This window comes from Ranitomeya variabilis, chromosome 4, assembly GCF_051348905.1.
Source record: "Ranitomeya variabilis isolate aRanVar5 chromosome 4, aRanVar5.hap1, whole genome shotgun sequence".
Classification (NCBI taxonomy): Eukaryota; Metazoa; Chordata; class Amphibia; order Anura; family Dendrobatidae; genus Ranitomeya; species Ranitomeya variabilis.
In genome coordinates, this window is record NC_135235.1 from 552622395 (window position 1) to 552639509 (window position 17115).

At 41.2% G+C, this 17115-nt stretch overlaps 1 protein-coding gene across 8 annotated transcripts in view; it reads right to left on the bottom strand.

Annotated features, from left to right (window-relative positions):
• TANC2 (tetratricopeptide repeat, ankyrin repeat and coiled-coil containing 2) overlaps window positions 1–17115 on the bottom strand; it is a 497877-nt gene that overhangs the window by 249933 nt on the left and 230829 nt on the right. For all 8 annotated transcript variants that reach the window (XM_077252678.1, XM_077252680.1, XM_077252679.1 and 5 more), the window contains one exon: window positions 13335–13434. In XM_077252678.1, the coding sequence (XP_077108793.1) occupies window positions 13335–13401 (67 nt within the window). In that variant the 5' untranslated portion in view covers window positions 13402–13434. The remainder of the gene's footprint in view (window positions 1–13334; window positions 13435–17115) is intronic.

Below are 17115 nucleotides of genomic sequence, written 5' to 3' on the forward strand. Positions count from 1 at the left end.
GCAGAATGAACGTATAAAAAGGAATCTGTCACCAGGTTTTTGCTACCCCATCTGAGAGCAACCTTAAGTAGGGGCAGATATCCTTATTCCAGTGATGTATCACTTACTTGGCTGCTTGCTGTCATTTTGATACAATTTGTGTTTTATCTTCTGCAGGTCTAGCAGTTCTCTGAATGCTGAGCTCTGTGTAACGTCACCCACACCACTGATTGTCAGCTTTCTGAGTACACTGTCCATAGTCAGAAAGCTGTCAATCAGTGGTTTGGTTCTACAGAGTTCATAAATATGCTTAACTACCCGGTAGCAGGTTTACTAATCCTCTAGTGATAATCTCCTCCTGATAAAATGGCAAATTTTATGAAAACTACGCCTAGCAGCCCAGTAAGTTATACATAAATGATAACTGGGTCTGTGCCCCTAGATTATTTCTCTTAGATCAGTTGGCAAGAACCTGGTGACAGATTCCCTTTAATAATCCTTTTGCTGCCATCCTTGTCGACCAGTGTACATAGATCAGTAAATCAGCGCCGACTGACTTGCATATAGCCGATTGCTGCTCATTATTAGCCCAAGATTGGCCTGTCTGATTGCACTTCTGATAGCAGTCATTGGATAGCTATTGTTCCCGACCAAAAAGGGGTAGAGGAATAAACTGCTGCCAGAACAAAGGAGCAGTCATGTTGAAATCCAATATACCCGATCCTTTGCCTTCACAACATTTGCCATCTACACAGAATGGAGAGGACTGTAATTTTTATCGCAGGTACACTTCAACTGTGAGAGACAGAATCTTAAGAAAAATCCAGAAAATCACATTGTATGATTTTTACATAATTAATTTGCATTTTATTGCATGAAATAAGTACCCGTATTTTTCGGACTATAAGGCGCACTGGACTATAAGACGCACCCAGGTTTTAGAGGTGGAAAAAAGGGAAAAAAATATTTGAAGGAAAAAAATGTGGTAAAATATTTAATAACATAAATAACATACTATTATATGTGGTGTTATTATATATAATAGTATGTTATTATATTGGAAGCTGCGGGACCAGTGTGATGGCTGTGAAGTACTATATGAAGACGCTGGAGGGTGAGTATAAGAATGGGGGCACAGGGCTTATCTTGAAAGCACCACTCCAGCACTGCAAAATAACACTGGAGTGCTGCTTTAAAATCCCATGGGAGAACTAGAACTCCCAGCATGTCCTGCAGATCCTATGACATGCTGGGAGTTATAGTTCACCAAAGGAGTGGCAGAGTGCTTTATTGTGTGTTGTAAAGACTAACCTCTTAATTGTGGCAGCCAGCCACACTGTGGTAAGGTAAAAGCATCCCATGACTGCACACACAGAGCCCTCCCTCTTGTTGCCTTTCCACAGCACAGGTTATAAGAGGAAGCCAGCAGATTCTAGTGCGGAGTCTGAAGGACCTGTGATGATGTCAAGAAGAGGGAGGGCTCTGTGCTGCCATGTGATGCTCCAGCCCGCCCACTTCTGACATCACACAGGTGGTCCTTGTGCACAGCACTCAGCGTCCAGCCCAGGCAGGTATGCAGCGATCTCCTCTCCCCTGGCCCCTGCTGCTCCTGCCTCCTCCTCCCCCGGACACACAGATCTCCCCAGCTGCTGCAGGAATCCAGCGCTGAGGAAACCATGTGTGTCGCTGCTTAAGTGCAGTATTCATTTGCTGCTCACTGCTCACTGCCCCCCCACATGCTACATCCCTACCATAAGACGCACCCACACTTTCCTCCCAAATTTGGAGGAAAAAAAGTGCGTCTTATGGTCAGAAAAATACGGTATGTGAAATTAGAAAAACAGAACTTCATATTTGGTACAGAAACTTTTGTTTGCAGTTACAGAGGTCAGACGTTTCATGTAGTTCTTGACCAAGTTTGCATACAATGCAGCAGGAATTTAGGCCCACTCCTCCATACAGATGTTCTCCAGATCTTTCAGGTTTTGGTGCTGTCACTGGGCAACATTGAGTTTCAGCTCAGTCCAAAGATTTTCTATTGGGTTCAGGTCAGGAGACTGGCTAGGCCACTCCAGGACCTTGAAATGCTTCTTACGGAGCCACTCCTTAGGGTACTGTCACACAATGGCACTTTGATCGCTACGACGGCACGATCTGTGACGTTGCAGCGTCGTGTAATTATCGCTCCAACGTCGTAGACTGCTGTCACACTTTGCAATGCACAACGCTGGAGCGATAATTTCATGACGTATTTGCGATGTAGAAGCCGTTGGTTATTATGCGCACATCGTATACAATATCGTACACACCTATGTCACACGATGCAATCATGCCGCCACAGCAGGACATTAGACGACTAAAGAAAGTTTCAAACGTTCTGCTACGACGTACGATTCTCAGCGGGATCCCTGATCGCACTAGCGTGTCAGACACTACGATATCGAATAGATAATGCTGGAACGTCACGAATCGTGCCGTCGTAGCGATCAAAGTGCCACTGTGTGACAGTACCCTTAGTTGCCCTGGCTGTGTGTTTTGGGTCATTATCATGCTGGAAGACCCAGCCACGACCCATTCAATGCCCTTACCGAGGGAAGGAGGTTGCTGCCCAACATCTCGCGTTACATGACCCTATCCATCCTCCCTTTATTATGGTTCAGTCGTCATGTCCCCTTTACAGAAAAAAACCCCAAAGTATAATGTTTCCCTCACCATGCTTTATAGTTGGGATGGTGTTCTTGGGCTTGTACTCCTCAATTTTCTTCCTTCAAAACACGGTGAGTGGAGTTGATATCAAAAAGTTCCATTTTGGTCTCATCTGACCACATGACCTTCTACCATGCTTCCTATGGCTCATCCAGAGGGTCATTGGCTTACTTCAAATGGGCCTGGACATGTGTTGGCGTGAGCAGGGGAACCTTGTGTGCCCTGCATGATTTTAATCCATGATGTCGTAGGGTATTTCTAAATGGTAATGTTTGAGACTGTGGTCTCAGCTCTCTTCAGGTCATTGACCCAGTTCTCTCATGTAGTTCTGGGCTGATTCCTGACCTTTTTGCAGAATCATCCTTACCCTACAAGGTGAGATCAACTTGTGTTTCTTCCATTTTCTAATAATTGTACCAACAGTTGTTGCCTTATCACCAAGCTGCTTGCCTATTGTCCTGTATCCCATTCTAGCCTTGTGCAGGTCTACAATTTTGTCCCTGGTGTCCTCAGACAGCTCTTTGGTCTAGGCCATGGTGGAGAGTTTGCAGTGTGATTGAATGTGCGGACAGGTGTCTTTTATACCAGTAACAGGTGCAATTAATACAGGTAATGAGTGCAGAGTAGGTATTATATATATATATATATATATATATATATATATATATATATATATATACACACACATACATATATACATATATACACACACACACATATATATATATATATATATATATATATATATATACGGTATATATATATGTGTGTGTGTGTGTGTGTGTATATATGTATATATGTATGTGTGTATATATATATATATATATATATATATATATATACCGGTATATATATATATATATATATATATATATATATATATATATATATATATATATATATATATATATATATATATATATATATATATATATATATATATATATATATATATATATATATATCTCCTGAAGACAGTAAGGAAACTAAATCCCCGCAGTTTTTACAGCACCAGTGAGACAAGAGTGGGGGACTTAAGATCCGACAGGTGTGAGGCAGAGAAAAGGGAACGGTTTTACAAATGATACATGAAGTGGGCAGACAGGACTACATACTGGCCAAACCAGATTTTTTTTTAATTGGTATTATAGGGGAATAGTCAGAGTCTCAAAAGGTGACATTTCCAGAGGACAGATACACCTGTACTAACAGCCAAGCCCACATCACCAATGAATAGGTGGCTATTTCAGCTTCAAGTGCCACATCTCATCTTGACTTTTATTTTAGGCAAACTTTACGAACCAGAATGAACCTTTTTATTCTTTTTAGATAATTGGGATCAGTCATGCAGCACGTGATCCTTTTCATTTCACCATTTGCTATGTATGACTATGAGGACGGTAAAGACAGGATGTTCAGGATACAGCGCTTGGCCTTTATTAGAGGTTTCACCATTCACGACAACAATAGACGCTGCGGTTTGACCAAGGTCTGACAAAGGAGCCATTTTCCTCAGTGAATTGCTGACAATTATAGCTGTTCTGGTCCTGGCTGGTGGAGGAAGCCGACACTTCTATCTATTACTGCTCCTGCCCTGTAAACAACATACTGATGCGTATGAGCAGAAATCACCCAGAACTGGCTGTATTAACTGGATAAAGTTCTGGGGGAGACGGTGGGCTGAAGGCACTGATGGGAAGAAGACAGGCTCATTTATAAGATCGGGTTACTTTGGATCCAGATCTGTATATCACTGGTGGGGGTTATTGTAAGAATAATATAAGACGAAGAAGAAACAAATTCTACTAATGTTTATTACTAACGTATAAAAGACAGATTCCATCCAACCTCAAGCCTCGCTAAAAAGTAGTAATCCTGTGTACAGTAAAAACATTTTCTGATATACTTTGTCTGTTTCTCATGGAATTCACTTTTTTTTTTTTTTTAAAGAGGTGGTGCGAAATAAACACTGATTTTATCCTAAATGTCTATTTAAGGCTGGTTTCACATTTGCGGTTGTGTCCGCAGCGTTTGTGCCGCAATTTTCCGCATACGTTGTGTATGCCTATCTTTAACCCCTTCATGACCTTGGGATTTTCTGTTTTTCTGTGTTCGTTTTTCGCTCCCCTCCTTCCCAGAGCCATAACTTTTTTACTTTTCCATCAATTTGGCCATGTGAGGGCTTATTTTTTGCGAAACAAGTTGTACTTTTGAATGACATCATTGGTATTCATGTCGTGTACTAGAAAACGGGAAAAAAATTCCAAATGCGGTGAAATTGCAAAAAAAGTACAATCCCACACTTGTTTTTTGTTTGGCTTTTTTGCTAGGTTTACTAAATGCTAAAACTGACCGGCCATACCAGGTCATTAGACATCTAACATGTCTAGGTTCTCTTTTATCTAAGTGGTGAAAAAAATTCCAAACTTTGCTATAAAAAAAAAAAAAAAAAAAAAATAGCGCCATTTTCTGATACCCGTAGCGTCTCCATTTTTCATGATCTGGTGAGGCTTATTTTTTGCGTGCTGAGCTGGCATTTTTAATGATACCACTTTTGTGCAGATACGTTCTTTTGATCGCCCGTTACTGCATTTTAATGCAATGTCACGGCGACCAAAAAAACGTAATTCTGGCGTTTTTAATTTTTTTCTCGCTACGCCGTTTAGCAATCAGGTTAATCCTTGTTTTTTATTGATAGATCGGGCGATTCTGAAAGCGGCGATACCAAATATGTGTAGGTTAGATTTTTTTATTGATTTATTTGAATGGGGCGAAAGGGGGGTGATTTAAACTTTTATTTTTATTTTTTTTTCACATTTTTTTTTATTTTTTACTTTTGCCATGCTTCAATAGCCTCCATAGGAGGCTAGAAGCTGGCACAACTCGATCGCCTCTGCTACATAGCAGCGATCATCAGATCGCTGCTTTGTAGCTGAATTGAAGGTGTGCTATGAGCGCCGACCACAGGGTGGCGCTCACGGCTAGCCAGGATCAGTAACCATAGAGGTCTCAAGGACTTCTATGGTTACCATTCTGATGCATCGCTGACCCCCGATCATGTGACGGGGGTCAGCGATGCGCTCATTTCCGGCCGGATGCTCCGGTTAAATGCCACTGTCAGCGTTTGACAGCGGCATTTAACTAGTTAATAGCAGCAGGTGAATCGCGATTTCACCCGCCGCTATTGCGGGCACATGTCAGCTGTTCAAAACAGCCGACATGTCCCGGCTTTGATGCGGGCTCACCGCCGGAGCCCTGCATCAAAGCGGAGGATCTGACCTCGGACGTACTATCCCGTCCGAGGTCAGAAAGGGGTTAACATTAGGGACGCAGGTGTCTGCGATCGGTTGCGTTTTGCTGCGTTTGACGACGCATGCGGCTTGGCGCAGTAAACGCTAAATGTAGTAATTTTAGAGGCGTCAATTTGCCGCCTAGAAACGTATGCGATTGTTAGCGCTAGGAATGCGGCAAAAAAACGCATTACAATCTATGGGAACACATGCGTACACATGTCTTTGCGTACGCATGCGTTTGATGCGCTTGTGTACTTCGGACTGCGCATGTCCAGGAACTGATTTAGACACGCCCATTAAAGACACACACTCCTGGAAATATCAAACGCATGCGCATAAAAAGCGCAAACATGTAAAAACGCATGCAAACGCTGCGGGGTTTTTTACCATCATGTGTAAGCTGATGCGGATAAAAAATGCTGCGTTATCAGACGTTTGCATGAGTTTGCGGTTGCGGACAATATGCTGCGGACTTAACCGCAAATGTGAAACTAGCCTAATACAATAAACTTGCTTCTCTAATTCATTTTAATTAAAAATTCTTCCCTCACTATTTTTTTTTTGTTTTGTTTTTTTACACCAACTTCCTGATTGATGACATTTCATTTGAGAAACCCCACTGCATGCTGAAATGCTCAAATGAGAAGTCATCGGGGGCAGAGGCTGCCGTTACTGTCGCAGCTTCTGCCCCACCCTAAAATGAAGGGTCATCAGTGACATCCATTTCAGGAGCTGGGCTAATCCCTGCATGGGTCAGTTGTCAAGTCCAACAGATCTTGTCATTGTGCAATATTCTTTTTAATGCACAGTGACAGTGCGCTCCCTCACTGACAAGAGCACACTGTCAGTGCTCATTGTAAGGAGAAAAAGCATCGAAAAGCAGATACCAGCCCCACCCATGAAAGTGACGTTGGTTTTGGACACTGGGCCCAATCTATACTCAACATTTTCCTGTCACGGACAATTTGAGAGGTTTTACACATTTGTTTTCAGCCAACCCCATCTTCTCCCAAGAGGAATAACTTACTATTAACTTGTTATTTTTCCATCGACACAGCAATGATTGTTTTTTTTTTTTGCAGGATGAGATACAGTTTTAAATGACACCATTCACTTTACCAAATAATATACTGAAAAATCCAAAAGCAGATGAAACAACACCTTGTCATTTTGCCATTGATTTTTGGGTTTTATTTATTATTTTAATTTTAAAAAATTTGTTTATATGTCGTCATTTTCCAAGACCCATAAAGCTATTTCTCCTACGCTCATTCTGTCTGAGGTTTTTTGTTTGTTTGTTTGTTTTTTTAGCATAGCAACCTGACAGTTTTACTGATACCAGTTTGTAGTACAATGACTTTTATTGCATTATTTAGGAATGTGTTGCGACTGCAAAAACGCAATTCTGGAGTCTCAATTTTTTTTATGGTGTTTACTATTTAATATAATGGACTTTTAGGAATACAGCAATACAAAACATAGACATACACAAGACTATTACATCTGGTGGTCACTTCTGTTGCCCGCGTTATCAGGACCTACGGCTAAACTTTTTTTGGTTTAGCTATTTTAACAATCTATACAATCTATACAGACTTGATCATTCTACCAGTGTATTATTTAGCATTTAGCACGTGAATTGCTTTGTTTTCTGGATACAACCCATTTACTATTAAATAAATTGCACCTTACTTTCGTGCAGTGTTCCGCTAGCACTTACTAGACTTCTTGCTGATGATTTCTTATTAGAGTCCACAACTGGTTTCTACATATGTGGTATTGCATATATTGTCCTGCTATACAGTGGTGTATGCAAGCACTGCAGTGTTGCACAATTATGTAGCTATATCTTGGGAACGGACAGCGTACAAATCAGTTTTTCCTTAATTATGGATTTGGAGGAAGCGCTAGTGTTCAACCATATACAAGTAAAATGCTGAAAAAAAAGCAACAAAAACTTGTAGGTAGAAAAAAATAGCTGCTAAAAAGCAAAGAGTGAACATAGGGAGATAACGTGTATATACAAGGGATGACAAGTTTTAAGAATCTCCAGAACTCCGCTTAGTGAAATTTACATCCTGTCTCCCATTAACAATTCTGTGCGAACAGTCAGGACATAACGCCTCTCCTATTAATCATACACTTCTCATTAATAGAGGACAGCTGTACAAAGGGAGAAGTTACACCAGAAATAAGTCTTATTTGTTGTTCTCAATCAGATGCCAGACACGTCTGGGGCTACAGAACATGAAAACAGTGACACATCGGCAAGAATCCTCCTAAAATCAGTCCCTGTGACTAGGTAATCTAACATGGCAGCGTGCTGCCTCCTACTGGATACCGGAGGGAATGGACAGGTGGAATTTTATAGCTGAAGAGATTCTACAGCGACCAGAAGTCCATCCTGTCTGATCATACATTTATGAAGAACAGGATGAGGACATATGAGCAAGGTTTTTCCAAAATGATTGCCTTGCAGCCAACATGTAACAACAGTGGGTGAAATAAGCATTGAACATGTCACCAATTTTTTAAGTAAATATATTTCTAAAGGTGCTATTGACATGAAATTCTCAGTAGATGCTGGTAACAACCCATCCAATCCACTCAGGCAAAACAATCAAACCACGCCACAGGAAAAAAGTATTGAACACCCTTATTTAATACTTAGTACAAAACCTTTGTTGGTTGGTGATGAAGCTTCAAGACACCTCCTGTATGGAGAAACTAGTCGCATGCATTGCTCAAGTATGATTTTGGCCCACACGAACACTCTTCAAATCCTGAAGGTCCTGTGGGCTCCTTCATTGAACTCTAAGCTTTAGTTCCTTCCTTAAATGTTCTATTGGATTCCTTGGCTGTGTGTTTGGGATCATGCTCTTGCTGAAATGTTTACCTTCGTTTCATCTTCATCATCCTGGTAGATCACAGCAGATTTTTATCAAGAATGTCTTGGTACATTTGTCCATTCATCAATTTTTCAATTATATGAAGCTTGTCAGTGCAGTATGATGAAAAACAGCCCCACACCAACATGTTCCTACCATCAATCTTCACTGTTGGCATGGTGTTTAGGGGGTGATATGCAGTGCCTTTTGACCTCCAAACATGGTGTGTATTATGGCATTCAAAGAGTTCAATTTTGATTTCATCTGACAGACTATATTCTCCCAATATTGTACAGGTTTGTCTAAATGTTGTTGAGCAAACGTTAAACGTGCTTGAACATGCTTTTAGTTCAGAAATATGGTGTTCAGAGTATTGCAGGTTGAGCATGCATACAGGCCATGTAGGTTGAGTGAATTACTTATTGTTTTCTTTGAAACAATTGTACCTGCTAATTCCAGGTCTTTCTGCAGCTCTCCAAAGGTGGTCCTTGGCTCTGGGCAACTCGTCTGATAATTCTTCTCACCCTGTCTGAAATCTTGCGTTGAGCACCTGGTCATGGTCGGTTTATGGTAAAATGATGTTCTTTTCACTCCCGGATTTTGAACCCAACAGGGCTCACTGTAACCTTCAGTATTTTAGACATTCTTCTGTAACCAATGCCATCAATATGTTTTGCACCAATAAGGTTGTGAAGGTCCTGAGACAAGTCACTGGTTTTACCCATCATGGGATGTTTCATGTGTGACACCTTGGTAATGAGACACGTATTAACCATCAGTTTAACCAGCTGATATTTTTCACTAAATGGCAGGATTGCTTTCTAATTACTGATACAGATTTCAGCTGGTGACATGAATTTCCATGGCATTTTGCACCTCTTTCTTCATGTGTTTAATACTTTTTCCCTGTGTCATTTCTCATTATTACACAACTTAATTTATGGACATCTATGGTTTGATTTCTTTGCCTGTGTGAACTGGATGGGTTGTTACCAACATCTGGTGAGAATTTCATGTCAATAGCACCTTTAGAAATAAATATACTGTATACTTAGAAAACTGGTGACATGTTGAATACGTATTTCACTCGAGGTATATATAAACACATAATGTACACAAATATATAGACACACATTATATATTATATATACAAAACTATGAGCAAGGTCTTTCCAAATGATTGCCTTAAAACCGACATGTAACTTTTTATAACTATACATATCATCAGTTTCATAGAGCTGGAGAACACCTTTATGTGCCTTTGCAGTCTGGATTATAGAGTGTGGTCATGCATAAGACTTCAAAATTAACAATTCTCATATGGTGTAATTCAATTAGTGCTCTTATTTGGCAATTTTTCATTATAGTCTATTAAGGAAAAAAAGCTATAATTGGTGTGCTTTTTGTATGGTGTGTGTGGGTGTGTGGGTGTTTTGTATGGTGTGTGTGGGTGTGTGGGTGTTTTGTATGGTGTGTGTGTATGTGTTTTGTATGGTTTGTGTGTGTTAATTTTGAAGTCTTATTCATGACCACACTCTATAGCCCAGACTGCAGAGGCACCTAAAGGTGTTCTGCAGCTTTGTGATACTGACGATCTTTCCTTTGAAACCTAAAATCTGGAATCAGACACTCCGCCAATCAGTAGTTTACAGGTCCGGCCAGATTTTATACGGTAAAAGTAGCTGGTACGGCAGAGCATAGATTAAGTCAGCTGGTCGATGGGCGTGCCAATCATCAATATTCTTAGGCCAGACAACCCCTTTAAGGTGGCCATGCCCCTTAGATAATTGTCAGCTGACAGCCGTGTCTTCTGACTTCCTCATCCATATGGTTTGGCTGAGTGTGAATGTATATTCAACGGGAAAGTAAAGGTCCTCGTCCACATTAGATAACTATTGTCCGAACCCACCATTTCTAATGTGTGTGGGGGCCTTGTGTTTGACGGTGAATAAGCCCCTGCTATAGGAGCCTAGACGCGGTGCTCTCAGACAGTACATGAGCACTCGGCGGCCACCTGTGTTTGGAGGAGTCTTGAGTGATAGCGGTCAGCCAAAACATCATTTGATTGACAGCTATTTTAAGTGTATTGTAGGCTTAAAGGGGTTTTCCAGTTTTGAAAACCTTCCTACCAATACCCAACTGAAGATTTTTTTTTTTTTTAATATACTGTATATAAACAAACAACTTTCTTTACTTCCCCTACCAGGGTCCGGTGCCTAGTCTCCACCCCTGCTCCCGATGTCTGCTAATTTATGCAGCAATGACATCACGTCGACAGTACAGTAGCCAAAACCGGAGTTCGCAGCTCTGAGAAGATTGTGACTTCAATGCGGGCAGAGAGGAGCCTCCACCATTGATCCAAAGGCGGGCTACAGTCTGCAGCGCAGAAATCCCGTCATGAATGCTGCAGCCCATCAGTGGGCTCAGCGGCTCTGAATGGCTTGTGACATCAATTCGGGTAGAGCCGCAGAGGTCACCAATTACATCGTTAGATTTTGCCATTTTGTTTAGGCCAAATTCAAACAGATTTATATAATGTATGTAAAATAATTATTGAATTTTATGAAAAAAAGGTTTTATTTTAGGAACCTAATGACATAGCCAACAGGGGTCGTCTGGTTTAGAAAACCAATTCTTAATTACCTTATTAGAAAGGAATAAAGTCTCATATTCAAGACCCTCATTTATTAGCCAGAGCGAAAAGTGCCTTACACATAGCACCTCTGGGGAACCCAGTACATCACATGGCCAGCAATTAATTTAAATGAGAACTGTTCAAAGCATAAAGGGAAACAATCATCAGAAAATGGCCTATTGTGTTAAATTTAAAAAATTAATAAATTTTACACATTACAATCTTTACTAACCCGTTCAAGACCTATGACGTATACACAGGTCATAGGTCGTGTCCCTCCACTCCATGCAGGCTCCGGCGCTGAGAACGCATGTTTTCCAGCACATGTCTGCTGATTTCATCAGCTGACATGTGCCCTTACCTGCCCTTACCTGCCACGTTTGGAATCGCAATCCACCTGCAGCAGTTAACAAGTTAAATGCCGCTGTCAAACTCTGACATTGGCAATTATCATGGCCATGCCAGAAGCGTGTCACTAATCCAGTCAAGACCACGGGGGTGCCGATGGGTTGGCATGACAACCCGTGGGCTGCAGGAGTCTCCTGTGGTTGTCATTTCTGGATTGCTAAAAATAGAAATCTTACAATTTTCACACTGGGCACTTTGGCTTTATTTTTAGACACCAACTTCCTGTTTCAGGAAACAATACGTGCACATTAAACCCAATAGCTGGATCCCTATCTTTAGTATTAACGTGTCTAATGAGTGAGTGTAAACATCACTGCGAAGAGCGGGGGAGCAGGGTAAGCTGGGACATCACCTATTGTGATTGGTGGATCCTGTATTATCAACCCAGTATAGAAGTTTTATCTGTCATTGTAATCCTGCTTCTGCTGACAAGAAAACTTCAGCAAATTCTTTCTGAAAGGATGAGCAATATGAATGTAAAAGATCCCCAATGGCCAGTGTGCAAACTGCAAGGTTGCTAATTTTGCTTTCTTTCTCAGTTTTTAATACAGACCATTAATGAGCGGTACCATGTGACCGCTGAACACAGGAACAAGCTGCTGGCGCCAGAGACCATCGGAGAAGCAGAGACCGCGCCAGGAGGGGGTGAGTCATGCGATATTCCCCTGTCCCCGTTACACCGCCTCGCTGTGTCTTCCGCGTCCTCTGCCTATGACGGTCAGGTCAGAGGGCGCGATGACGTGGTTAGTGCGCGCCCTCTGCCTGAACAGTCACTGCAGAGACCCGAAAGACACAGCGGCGCGCGGAGGTGGAATGGGGACAGGTGAATATCACAAGTGCCAGTGTCCTGAGCCAGCGGCGACTCCCGCACCTGGCCCCCATAGCGCGCCGGTGTCCCCGCCTGCTCAGGACACCGGCACCTCTCTACCAGCAACGAGAGGGCAGTGTCTTTTTTTTTTTTTTTTTTTAATCGCAGCAGCAGCATATGGGGCATATTATTCTATGGAGCATCTTATGGGGCCATCATCCTTTGTGTAGCATTATATGGGGCATAATATTCTATGGAGCTTCTTATGGGGCCATCAACCTTTGTGCAGCATTATATGGGGCATAATATTCTATGGAGCATCTTATGGGGCCATCATTAACCTTTTATGCAGCATTATATTAGGTTCCTGATTCAATATGGATATTCAAAAACACTTAACCTACTGATGTCTCAATCAATTTTACTTTTATTGGTATCTATTTTTACTTTTTAAATTTACCGGTAGCTGCTGCATTTCCCACCCTAGGCTTATACTCGAGTCAATAAGTTTTCCCAGTTTTTTGTGGCAAAATTAGGGGTCTCGGCTTATACTCAGGTCGGCTTATACTCGAGTACATACAGGTATATATTTTTTTAAACTACAGTTAAAGTCTTACCACTGGAACGATTTTTCCTGTTGGATTTTCCGCCACTGAGAAGCATTTTCAGACTGTTCCGGAACATGTCTGCACTACTAGTACCTCGTCAGGCAGAGACCTGAAAAACAAGAGACTTCTGGTCAAAAATTGCAATATGTACATATACACACACACACACATTAAATGCATATGTATATTTATTATGCATACATGCTACACACACACATCGTATAAATATAATAATGGTCACCATTTTACTATATATATATATATATATATATATATATATATATATATATATTTTTTTTTTTTTTTCTACTTTAAGACAGCTTATCGTGCGGTCTAGAATCAGCTTTAAGGTGGCTCATAGCTTAGTAAGATGTGAGGTTAAAAAGAATAAAGAAGCAAGACCCAAGAAGTTTGCTCCTCGCCTGGTTGCGCGCCCGTGAGGTGTAATTACATAGCCTTTGCTTTTTGAAAAGGGGAACGTTAATAGAGGGATCAATTACACAGATATCCCCTGCCAGTCACTCTACTGCTGTAAAATACGGATTAAGTGACACACTTCAGAATTAGGAACTATTTTACTACCGTTCCGCCTCCTTTGGATGTGGCCATCTAGGCTCAATGCCAGCGCTTAAAGAGAACACACAGCACGGGCAGCGAGGACTGTTTAGTCCACGGAGACGGGAAGATTAATCCTTTCTGACATGAGATGACAGCACACAGAGGCCAATAACTCAAGTCCCAACCAAACCTGCAACTTCCCTCACCGAAGTTCCAGCATTTCTAGCCACAGACGATCTCATCATCGAGCTACAGAATTCAAACTACAAAAAAGCAAGCTAAAGCCCCACCGAGCGCACAGAGTGTCCTTAACCCTTTAAGAAACCGGCCATGTTTTATTTCTGGGCTTTTGTTTTTTCCTCTTTGTTCCAAGAGCCCTAACCTTTTTTTTTTTTTTTTTTAATTTTCACTCAACACAGTCATAGGGGGCTTTTTTCACGGGACGATTTGTATTTTTCAATGGCCCAATTAATTATGCCATATAATGACTTGGAAAAAAAATCCAAGTAGGGGGGAATGTGTGAATTGAGTTTTGTGGCATTCATTGCGCAGACACACTTATTTAAAAAAAAAAAAATCAGAACCTTGTAAAAACAGATGAACAAATGAGAAAATTGCTTGTCGACATTTTCTATGACCAAAAAACGTTAATCAACTACTTCTTTTCGACATTTAACATGCGATTTAAATAATGTTCTATTCTGACAGATCACAATACTATGTTTTATTAGCAGGAGATTATCAGTCGAGGACTACACATTATGTGCAGACCAGTCAAGCTATTCTATGTAACCACACCCCCACCACTGATTGGCAGCTTGCTGACAATGTACTATGTACTAAGGAAGCTGCCAGCCAGTCAGGAATGTGGGCGGGGTTATACACAGCCCAGAGGTCTTAGCTCTGCTGCTTCTGGGTCAATTATAACAGGGATTCGATCAAAAATGAACCAAGCAAGCCAGTAAGTGAAAAGTCCCTGGAATCAGGCTCTTTGTGTCTACATCATGCTGCTATCAGACTGCATAGCAAAACCCTGTTGACAAATTCCCTTTAAAAAGGATGTGGTTTTCCAGGCCCAATGCAGGAATGGGTAGGGGAATGGACTTGGTGGACAGACTTTTCTATACCTTCCAGATTCCCAACATTTTTTAACATTGAGGAACCCTGAAATAATTCTTAACTATGGAGCCTAACCATTTAGTTTACTTAAAAAAAAATGTGGAAAAATGGCTAAAAACCAAGCATACAGCAAAATCAATACAGACCATTATATAAATTCAGACTTTAGACGTCAGAAGCCACAATTAATTTATACTTCAAAATTAATTCAAACCATGTATAGCAGAATTAAAGCAGATCGAAGACCCCAAATTTATTCACACTTCGAACCCTAAAATCAATTTAGATTCCCATACAGAAAAATTAATTCAGATCCTGACCCTTAAATATATTCAATCCCCAGACTAGACAACTAAATTAATCAGAACTGAGATGTACCCAGTGTGGAGGACTCCATATGTTACAGCTGGTGACAGTGCCAGTAGTGTTGACTTTGCATAACCCTGGTATTCTTGTAATAAGTCTTTTAGCCTGTAGTCATGTTTCCCACTGCGGGCTACTAATGGAGATTGCAGAGTGCTGCATACATACATCCTGCAGACTTTAATGCAGTCTGTCATCACAAAATGACTGTTCAAGCCAGTTACACGAGCTCTGCGCATCCTCCCACCTACTTGCTTTCCCTCTATCTCTGTCCCCCCCCATCCACCTCTTCGTTGATTGCCAGCTTTGGTTTTATTACAGGAGTCTAGATAGAAGGCAAACAAGTAGCTGATAAGGTGCACAGAACAGCACAGCCACGCCAAGGGTGCATAGAGCGCCTGTGCTTGGTTTGAACAGTATGTAATTTGCACAGACAGACTTTATCCATTCCAGTGTTAAGACAATGCACTCCAAAAATACAACTCTCCATTCACAAAAAGTTTCTGACTTCAACTAACTAAAGGGGTTTTCCAAAAATGTAATAAAATGGTCAATGTCAGGTAATTCAAATGGCAGCTGATCCTAGTCATGTGTCAGAACATGCTGCTGTCTGAAGAAATACTGTCTGAGACCCATGTCTCAACTGTCAGAAGAGCTGTATCCTAAGCACACATATCTCCAGTGAGCTGAGGAGAAAGACCTGTGCCATCAGAAGAAATAAATCTTCTCCTCAGCTAACAAAGCACAAATAATTTTTTTGCTAGCCTCAATCCTCCCTGCTCAGTCAGCCAAGGAGAAGATTTATTTCTTTTGATGTCACAGCCTTTCTACTCGGCTTAGGGAGGTAAGAGTGCTTAAGATATAGCTTCTCTGTCAGTTGAGACTTACATTATTGGAGAACCCCTTTAAGAAAATGCTCAAGATTCAAGATGTTGGTATAATGCCATGTGAAGGTGGCGCAAAGTTCATTACCAGGTAACAAAGGTAGAGTTACAACCTGCAAAGTCAAACCTGATGCAGGTGGTCTCCTTCCGCTTTGCCCCTTATAATTGTCCTCCCCACCTATCCTTTATTTGCACCAGTGTTACCAAGGAATTTTGGCCAGCAGCAACAGATGTCACTAGTGTCACCAGTCATCAGCTGACTGTGCCAGTGATGTCTATTGCTGCTGCCCAGCAGATACTACTTGAAGCTCTGATATGAAAGGAAGTGAAATCAGATTCATTTTAGGATTGCTACATACAATAGGTGGCATTATATGTCAAGTCCCCTTCCACTCTGAAGAGGCTATTTGCATATTTAAATTCCCAGAGAAGCATTGTATGGCCTGCAAGACGTCTTACAACGACGCAACACTTACCACAATGAGAAACTTTCCACATGGGTTCCAAACCAACCCAATCAGATCCCCTTTGCACTGATGAGGGGCAAACCACTCAAACACGAGTTTGTAAATGGAGTTTATTGTTTGGCTTGTTAACCCTTTAACAAGCGTGCACATGACTTAGGATGATATTGACTTTTTTTATTATTGCTACATCCAATAGTTGGCACTAGAGTTGTAGTTCTCTTCCCCGCTCTGCTATTTTCATGAGTACCGACATGCAAAACACTGATGAGAAAGAGTGCCACTGTCGTTCCAGATATCAATTCTGCCCATAGAGACATTACAAATATCATAATTTTTCTGATTAGCCAATAAAGGCATCACGCCTATAACACTTTCAGGTTTTGGGGGGGCATAAAAGAA